Source organism: Cyprinodon tularosa, unplaced genomic scaffold (assembly GCF_016077235.1).
Source record: "Cyprinodon tularosa strain WSP-4 unplaced genomic scaffold, ASM1607723v1 ctg185, whole genome shotgun sequence".
NCBI lineage: Eukaryota > Metazoa > Chordata > Actinopteri > Cyprinodontiformes > Cyprinodontidae > Cyprinodon > Cyprinodon tularosa.
The window spans coordinates 1,854,134-1,864,545 of record NW_024038643.1 but is presented as its reverse complement, the minus strand read 5'-3'; the positions used below and the strand labels follow the sequence as shown (position 1 = coordinate 1,864,545).

The window sequence follows — 10,412 nt, the reverse complement described above, 5'->3', positions numbered from 1 at the left end:
AAGACGTTTGGGGTAGGACTAAAAAAACTGATTATAGAACTCAACTTGCAGAAACACTACAAAATCTGAGTTTGTAGAACTCAAAATCTATATGTCAAACTCATAAAACAAAGTTGATAGAACTCAGAACTTAAAGGTGAAACTCAAAAACCTAAGTTGGTAGAACTCAAAATTTCTATGTAACACTCCAAAAACCTAAGTTGGCAGAACTCAAAAATCTTTGTAAACTCAACCACAGTGAATTTAAGTAAGGAAAACTCAAAAAACCAAATGCATCACGTTGCCTAGAAAATGTAAGTTCTCTCAACCTCTATTTTTTTTTCAGTGTGGAAGAAGGAGCTTTTTACTTTATGTCCTGCATGCAAAACTATTTCTGTAGGGGAACTAATATTGCATCCACACAGTGAAACATGGTGGTGGCCGCATCATGCTGATTTGGTGCAGACCTTTCCTGACAATAAAAATCCAGCTTTAGGTAAGCTGATACTGTTTAGATCAAAGTGTGTATTAAAATAGCCCAGTAAAGGAAGTTTAATCTACTAGATTAGCTGAAAACTTGAAAATAACACCAAGAAGAAGTTCTACTTCCTCTCTGACCCAGCTTTAAGGTATTTTGTAAAAAAAAAAAAAACGGAAAAGAATGAACCATTTAAAGTAAAAAGCAGGTAGAAACCTGCAGGTGTAGCTTTCCAGTAAAAGTTGGCTCTGCTTCACAGTTATGCATGACTTTGAGTTGGTCTTTTATGAAATTTAAAGCCCCTAATTCAGCTCCTTCAAGAAATATATGCCTCTTTCAAGCCAAAGTAGCACAGAAATCTAAGTCTGAAGTGATTAAACCGTTGCTTTTAAAACCTCTCTACTCAAGTACTATCGTTTGACATCTGATTTGGTGTTATGTAAATGGATTTACACTAAATAGGGAGAGTTTGTACACATGAAGAAATCAGCATTGCATTTAAAAGCAGGAAGTCAGTGAGAAGCAGTGACCTTAAAAGGGTTCTAAAGAACAGGAGTAACAACTCTGACAGTGTGCAAAGGTCAGATGTTACACATCGCACACACAAAAACAAAATCACACTCAAAACACTGGAGCTGCCAGGCAGAGGGAAGACCAGCTGTTCCCCATTCGCTTGAAAGCGCCATTCCCTTCAGAAACCATTAATCCCCTCTGTGAACGCAACCGATGGTTTGGAAATATCAAGACAAGAAGCAGATGGGGGAGGGAAAGGAACGGACGGGCCACTCAACGACACTTTTCTATAGCTTAGTTCACAGAGATCCTGCTGGAGTGGGAGAGGTGTTTTTTTTTAAGGTTGCATTCCTTCTGGGACACAAAACTTGAGAGGAGATGGTGGAACAGGTAGCACGTAAAAGCTCAAGTAACATTTAGTAGGGTCTGAGGGACATATGAAAAAAGGTCTGTAGACTGAAAATATCGACAATATGGTGTAATTTGTGCCTAGTTGCATGGTTTTAAGGTAAAAAAAAAACAATTACCTTAAGTTTAAAACAATAAAAACTGATAATTAATTGTTTAATCTTGCCCCCATTTCTTCATATTCAAAAACATATTTATCCCTGTGTCCTGCTGTCACATCCCGTGATGACAATGGACACTTCCTTCTTTGGAAGGGGGGCCATCTGCAGCCTGCATTGACACAGAGCCACAGCAAAGCTTTCAAAACTAATTGGGTTGTATTTACAAGTGATCTAGAAATATATGCAATCTATTTTCTCTTCCCTCTGCACTTTTGCACGAAGGTCAGAGGTGGTAGCATCACAAAACAAAGGAATGTTGACTGTGGATTCAAACCTTAAAAAGTAAAACTGCTACTGGTGAAAACTTAATGATCGAAAGAGTGAAGCCTCTGTGATATAATAAAAAAATGCATTTCTTTTGAGATGAGGCTGTGAAAAAGATACATTCAGACACCTAGAAGCAGCTCCAAATTCACCCTGTGATTGGAGATAGCAACACTGTCAGCTATATCAAAGGTCTCCAACCTGAAAAACTTATTTCAAGCTTTTAGTCTCAAGATACAGGTGCTGGTCATAAAATTAGAATATCATGAAAAAGTAGATTGATTTCAGTAATTCCATTTAAAAAGTGAAACTTGTATATTATATTCATACATTACATACAAACTCATATATTTCAGATGTTTATTTTGTTTAATTTTGATGATTACAAATGACAACAAATGAAAATCTCAAATTCATCATATCAGAAAATTAGAATATTGTGAAACGGTTCAAAATTGATGGCCCCTGGTGCCACACTCTAATCAGCTAATTAACTCAAACCACCTGCAAAAGCCTTTAAATGGTCTTTCAGTCTAGTTCTATAGGCTACACAATCATGGGGAAGACTGCTGACTTGACAGTTGTCCAAAAGACGACCATCGACACCTTGCACAAGGAGGGCAAGACACAAAAGGTCATCGCTAAAGAGGCTGGCTGTTCACAGAGCTCAGTGTCCAAGCACATTAATAGAGAGGCGAAGGGAAGGAAAAGATGTGGTCGAAAAAAGTGTACAAGCAAGAGAGATAACCGCACCCTGGAGAGGATTGTGAAACAAAACCCATTCAAAAATGTGGGGGAGATTCACAAAGAGTGGACTGCAGCTGGAGTGAGTGCTTCAAGAACCACCACACACAGACGTATGAAAGACATGGGTTTCTGCTGTCGCATTCCTTGTGTCAAGCCACTCTTGAACCACAGACAGCGTCAGAAGCGTCTTGCCTGGGCTAAAGAGAAACAGGACTGGACTGCTGGTGAGTGGTCCAAAGTCATGTTCTCTGATGAAAGTAAATTTTGCATTTCCTTTGGAAATCAAGGTCCCAGAGTCTGGAGGAAAAGAAGAGAGGCACTTCATCCACGTTGCTTGAAGTCCAGTGTAAAGTTTCCACAGTCAGTGATGGTTTGGGGTGCCATGTCATCTGCTGGTGTTGGTCCATTGTGTTTTCTGAGGTCCAGGGTCAACGCAGCCACATACCAGGAAGTTTTAGAGCACTTCATGCTTCCTGCAGCTGACCAACTTTTTGGAGATGCAGATTTCATTTTCCAACAGGACTTGGCACCTGCACACAGTGCCAAAGCTACCAGTACCTGGTTGAAGGACCATGGTATCCCTGTTCTTAATTGGCCAGCAAACTCTCCTGACCTTAACCCCATAGAAAATCTATGGGGTATTGTGAAGAAGAAGATGCAATACACCAGACCCAACAATTCAGAAGAGCTAAAAGCCACTATTAGAGCAACCTGGGCTATCATAACACCTGAGCAGTGCCACAGACTGATCGACTCCATGCCACGCCGCATTGCTGCAGTAATACAGGCCAAAGGAGGCCCAACTAAATACTGAGTGCTGTACATGCTCATACTTTTCATGTTCATACTTTTCAGTTGGCCAACATTTCTATAAATCCTTTGTTTTTATTGGTCTTCAGTAATATTCTAATTTTCTGATATGATGAATTTGAGATTTTCATTTGTTGTCATTTGTAATCATCAAAATTAAACAAAATAAACATCTGAAATATATGAGTTTGTATGTAATGTATGAATATAATATACAAGTTTCACTTTTTAAATGGAATTACTGAAATCAATCTACTTTTTCATGATATTCTAATTTTATGACCAGCACCTGTAGTAAAACATAGAACAACACAGAAAGCAGTGATCCAAGTGAAATGTTCCGCCCATAAAGCCCTGCCCACAAACTCCAGTGTCCCTATGACGCCTTCTAATTCTCAAGCCCAAAAAAGCACATCTGAGGATGTTCCACAGATTATCCCCACAGGGAAAACCACGTGCACTGCATCTACCTTTTTCTAATCTACTAAGCATACACACACATGCACCGTAAAAGCCTGCAAGCCAATCACTTCTTCTAGGGGGAGGGGGGAGCTAACTTGCGTCACGTGATGCAGAAGAAGCCAGGGTTTACCCACCTGTGCTGCTCTGTGGGATGCCACTGACGGACAACTCCATGGCCAATCTTGGGGCTGCAATGCACTCTCCCTGTATTAGGTGGAAGAGAACTGTTGCATCTAAGCTAGACTCCCCAGCTTAAAGCCACAATTAGCTCTGCTTATGGCTTTAGCCAACCAATACAGTGTGCAGTGGAGGACAGACATAGGCCCTCCCACTTAATGTGCACTTTAAAACTAAAAACTTATTTAGTTTATTCATTGAATACAAACAGGAATCCTGTATCTCAGTCTGTTACTTTTCAGCAGCAGACTGAGATACAGCATTTTTCATGTCTGTTACTTGTTGCCATAAGTTTTTTTTGTCTATTAGTTCAAAGGACAAAACTAGATGCCAGCACCTTAATACAAGGAGACACCGCTAAACCTTTTAATACCGGTTATGAAATCTTTAAATACATAGAAAAATCTACCATCATATGTAAGGTACGGTGTATTATGGCAGTCTAAGCTATAAAAACGTGAAAAACATATCCTTTGATTGCTTCGAGACCTTTAAGCTGATCCTTTCAATAAAAAGGAAACAACGACTATAAACGCTTATTGCTCAATAAGCTTTTCATTCCCAAAGTTTTGTATCTGTGTTTTTAATGAAAGGTTGACACAAATGCTAGAAGGTCAGTCTATAAAGTAAAGAAATCGTGATAGAGAGCCAGCTCAAGAGTTTTCAAGTACCACCATACACAGATGCATTCAGGACGTGGGCTACAGCATATGTATTCCTTTTGTTAAGCCTCTACTAAATCAGAGACATTGACTGAAACCTTTTACTTAAGACTGAGTAGGAAAGTGGTCCAAATCCTGTGTTTCATTTATTTTGGAAAAACAAGTTCCAGAGAAATAGTGCAGAAAGAAGATATCCAAGAACTTGCTGTCATCAGTAATGATTTGTGGAAAGTCCACAGTAAAAGCAGTTGTCCATCAGTAAATAAAGGAGAACTCCATGGGTCATTTTACATACTAATACCCATTTCAATTATCACTTTATCGCTTAGTTTTTTGTATCAAAAAACTCATCTAATCTAAAGAGGATAGTGTCTGGCTGAAGACTAGAGATAATAGCACAAACAATGCAGGTGAGCTAAGGGCTGTAGGGCAATCTAGGCATCTTTCACCTCATATGAGGTATGGTGTGTTTGCTTCTATCCCAAACCATAAAGATACAGTGACAAATAAATCTGCAACTAATTTTTAAGGGTGCATACCAGGCATTTAAATGCATTGCACATAAAATGCACACCAGGCTAATTCTGTAAAAAAAAACTTTAAGAGAAACTGAATGTTGCCGTTAATTAGCTGTGAGCCACAGTCATCAAAATTAAAAGGGAGATATCTTTAAATCTATATCTCTCTGTAGATAATAAATCTATATCTATGTAACATTTTCATTTAAATGAATGTACTTATCAATAATAATTAAATTCATTGCATTCTACCTGCATCTTTCAAGACCACAAACCATCCTATGCAATAAAAGAGTCCCTTCACAGAGCTTGTGGATCTTTACTTTAAAATCAAGAGTAATTTCTACATTTATGGCACACAAGAAGCAGGTAAAGCGATTAAACAGAATGTATCACAAAGCACTTTGAAGGATCTTATTATTTTCGCTTTATCCTTGACTGCAAAAAAAGGTTGCACATGAAAAAAGTGAAAAACAGCATGCATCTCTCCACATTTTCTCTCCCTAAACATTAATATTAGCCATCCTGGATTACCATTGAAATCTTAGTTGCCTAGCAGCAAGCAATTAAGGAATAGGATTTCTGATCAGCAGCTGGAGCTGCCGGTTATCAGATGAATTTGGAACAGGAACAAAATTTCCAGCCACATGCAAATGATGCCAGCTGTGATAAGAATGCTGCGGGTAGTGGCGACCCTTGATATGTGAATGTTTTTCACAAAGCTCAGAGTGATGGACCTGCCACCCCCACAGATCCTCCTCCATTCCTCCTGCCTCTTAGTTCTTTGACAACGCATGAAGAGAGGTCACTACATAAAAGTCGCTGCTCTGTAACAAGTTCATTAGACCACACACTGATCATGAGGGGGGTTAGATGTGGTGCTCAAGGGCTAAAAACAGAACAACCAGCTTCAAGTAACAGGGGAAAAATGTTTTGTCAGAAATAGATTTTTAATATTTAAGGATGAAACAAACCACCCAAATTATGGTTCTAAAATACAAAGTTCCTTTGTGTAAAACATAAACAGTCTCAAAACACTTCTAAAGCATTTAGTGTGAGATTATTAAAAATCAATTCAATAGAGCACAAGGAAAAGACTGCTTGAATAAAAGCTCACTTTTGTGACCTTTAAAAGTAATATGAAACTCTAGTAGTAAATGCTTTCATGGCCATGAAGCCATAAAACATGACAGAATTTCTCAATGGCTGCTGTAACTGCTGTTTATAGTCAATGATTTTTAAAGGCCATATTAAGTCTCGTATGAAGGGAATCATTGACACTCGCTTTAATAAGCTGTTGAAATAAAAATGTTTATTAAAAGAAAAAAATCTCTCAAAATTACTGTGCAAGAGTTAATTTTCTCTCAACATGATCAGCTCCTTTTAAGAAGTAACTTTTAAACAACCAGTGGATAAAAGAGTGAAGTGGACTACAGTACTGGGGTACTTCAAGTAAGGCGACGATAAAGGGTTTGACAAAACCCACACCACGTTTGACCAAGAGCTGATAAAACAACAACATAGGGTTAATAATGAGGAGAGTGAAAATAAAGAGTGTTTTTAAAATGTTCTGAATGCACTCTATGCATTCAGATAGTCCTGTCTGACACATTTCCTTTAAATAGCTGTAAATGGAAACTTTTAGATCAATATTTGCTAATTACTGTATTTTTCGGACTATAGAGTGCACCTCACCATAATCCACGGCCACTAAATTTTATTGAAAAAACTGGAAATGTACATATATATCCGCTGATATCTACTAAACTGTCTCCCACCAAACCTGTAGGGGGAGCAATACATATAGCCCCTGGAGTAGGGGTTCATTTCCAACTTTGTCTTCCTCCATGTCTGTTTTATCTAATTTCCTTTGACTATATTTAATTGTGATAATTCAGTTAGTTGGTCCCTACCTGCAGCACTCTATTGGTGACAGGTAGGATACACCTTAGATTACCAATGCATAATGGGGCAACACAGACATGCAGTACAAACAAAGATGCATGTGCAGGATTAAACCATAGGTTAGCAAGACCTTCCTACTGCTTGGCAACATGCTAAAAACTGTAGATATACAACAAAAAACATCTAAAATCAGACTTTTTTCTTGTTGCAGTACTATGTATTGTTCCTATAAAGTGATAAAGGAAGTTATAAAGAAACATAATAAGGATAAATATTTTCTTTATAAAGTAATGCTTTGAATTCATTTCATAAAAAATAGAGATAGAAATCTTTGGGTTGTGTAGTACTACAGAAACAGAGCTGAAGCTACAAAAAACAGTTACCTATAATAGTCCACACAAACATATATCCAATTAGAGTAATTGGATTTGTGGTTGTTAAGCTCCAGATTAGGTGAGAGTACGACGTAAAATAGAATGACAGCAATTCTGTTTGCATACTAAAAACAAGCTGTGTATTTTTTTCACACCTGCTTCATATGCCTTAAGTGCAGAAGAACATTTGAAGGACACCTGTTTTAGCCTAGTATTTTTATTTATTAATTTATTTTAAGAGTACTCTCCAAATAGGCAGAATAATTCTCCTAACAATCCGGTAAAACAACCACAAAAGCACGGACCATTTGACCAGCAACCTAATTAAAAACAAGCAAACGAATAAAAAAATGAAAACTGCTTTCTTTGAAATGTTTCAACTTGGGGATGAGACACAGCTCCCTCTGGCAAATGACACAACTCTGGTGCAATACATGAATAAATAGTTGCATAATTTGTAAAAAGAAACCTCTCAGGGCAAAGCAGCTTAACTTGTCAGAGACATCTTAACATGCTTTTCTTCCTTTCAAAAACAATAGCAGGGTAATTTCAGTTTTGCATTCCAAAGACTTATCTATGCACAGCAGAATCATAGGATGGATATGATTATCAAGAAAAGGATATTGATGTGGATATTAGAGCTGAAGGTTTAGAAAATATGGAAAGAAAAAGGAAGGATTGACATTACTTGTGTCTTGCGCGGTGGTCATAGTTGAGACTATAACAGGGGGACCGGTGCGACGTCCGACCAGCTTGTTGTTACTGCTGTTTTGCCCTTGGAGAGTAGTGTTAGAAGTAGAAGGAACAATGGTGCTCTCGGGAGCTGCACTGATCCCTTTTCGGAGAAGCTGTGGGCTGTGGAGGGGACTTGCTGCCGCAACAGGAGAAGCCGGGGGAAGGTTTGGGGCTCTCTTCATCAGCTCCATGGGGGAGTAAGAGCCGGAGAAGGTTTTGGGTGCCATTCCAGGAGTGCCTGGTGTTGGTTGGGGTTGCTGCCCAAGAGCGGACATGCTGAGGCCAGTGTGAGCATTGTACATAGAGAGGGGTCTTCCCTGAGGTCCTACATTGTTGTATCCTCCAGGGCTAACTGGGAAAGCTCCAGTTGCCACTGGTCTTGCCCCAGGGTAGGTGGTCGTCTCAAGAAGATGCTGAGAGGGAGCACTGCTTGGTCTGCGGCCAAGAAACTCTCCCATCCTTGGGGATACAGTCTGAATGGTGGTAGGGGGTTGCTGCATCAGACTGGGATCCATCGTCAACCCCTGCTGCTGCATATAGAGGTCATTGCGATGGCTGAAGCTGTTTGACCGGGTACGCGTTGCAGCATTGCCTGTCTTACATCCCATTACCACACGGGACAAAACACGGGCCTGGGCCAAGTTTGGGGCCACAGACCGGATATCATGATCCTCCATCATCGTCAGAGTGGAAGTGGAATCGAAGCCATGCTGCAGCAGCAGAGTGATGGTGCTTTCAGCCAAGCCTTCAGCTCGTAGGAAAGCCAAAAAGGTAGGATCTACCATCTTCTTGGGGTCTGTAGAGCTTGGATGTACTGTCGGCAGGCTGGAAGGCATCCCAGCTGTGGCAGCCATCATGGCTGCCGTTGGGTCATAATTTGGGTCATAAGGCAGCCTCTGGGAGGCTACAGCTCCATAAGGCCGAGGGAGAGCTCCGTCCATTGCTTGAGATGCTGGGTCCACTACTGAAACTGATGCAGCTGGATGACGAGATTCCACAGGTAAGCTGGTGATGCTATTATAAACCTGATGTGGAACAGGTGGCAGCTCAGTAGCATAAATGGGAAGAGGGGGCTGGACCCCGTAGATACCAGCCGGAGTAAAAGAGCTGCCACCAATACGCTGGACGTCTGGGATCACCTTAGATCCCAAAGCTTCCCGATACAAACGGCTCAGCTCATGAAGAGGAGGGGGAGGAGGTGGTGGGGGAGGAGGAAGAGGAGGAGGAGGCACGGATGTAGGTCCAGAAGTAGAAGCCAGTACAGAAGGTGTGGCCCTTGCCTGTCCTTGATCCCACGCAGGCCTCCCCCCTCCATAATGCGAGGCTGATCTGGTGAGCGAGTGCTGGTTATCCCTGTAAAACCCAGATTCTTCAGGTGGTTGACCAGATAAGGAAGTGTCAGCCAGGTAGTAATCCTGAGCTTGTACAGAGGCCCGACCTGCCATGGCTCGTCTAAGGTAGAGGTTACTACAAAGATCAGGGACAGGACTCTTCCTCAGGAGCTGTTGTTCACGCAGGCCTTGATCCCGTTTCCCAGCCAGGTCTAGCTGATGAAGAAAACCAGCTGTGCTGTCTCTACCCCCAAGCAGGAGAGAGTTTCTCCGCTCTGGGACAGTACCACAGTACAAGCAGCGGCTCTCAGCCCTGTCGTTCTGTCCCTCGCTCCAGGCAGCAACCTGCTGGCCCAGAGAGCCACCAAAATGCGACTGCTCGCTCGAGTCAGGCATCAGTAAAGACAATAATGAGTATAGCTACAAAAGCAGTAAATAGAGCCAAGTATTGGGTTTCGACTCTCCAGTTACACTGACCCCCAATCATATGGGAGAAGAGCGTAGGAGAGAGGAACAGGTGAAGCAGGAGGTACCTTCTTACCTGATCTGCAGCTGTACACCCCCTCCCTCCCCTTACTCTTAAGTCTAAGCTATCATGTAGCTCCCTGCTGCCAGCCTGTCTAAATAATTCAGTCCTGGAAACATTAGAAATCCACGGGGAGAGACATACAACATGATGAAGACAGAAACAGAACACACACGCTGACATACAGGCAGAGAAATAACACACCTTTAGAGCGAAGCTCTACTCCATTCTGCTAGGATCATGCTTGAGCTGGGCATCCCACACTAAGACTGAGGTTAAGAAATTGGGGTAAAAACACATGCTGGACCATGACAACAGACTGGAGGAGGGGTGGAGATGTACTAATCCAGCGGGGGCCGATG

The 10,412-nt window shown here is 41.2% G+C and overlaps 1 protein-coding gene across 1 annotated transcript; it reads right to left on the bottom strand.

Annotated features, from left to right (window-relative positions):
* Positions 1–8,093: 8,093 nt before the first annotated feature.
* ctbp2l (C-terminal binding protein 2, like) lies at positions 8,094–10,078 on the bottom strand. The gene has a single exon (XM_038282555.1). The coding sequence runs from the start codon at positions 9,918–9,920 to the stop codon at positions 8,094–8,096; it is 1,827 nt and encodes a 608-aa protein (XP_038138483.1). The 5' UTR covers positions 9,921–10,078.
* Positions 10,079–10,412: the final 334 nt, after the last annotated feature.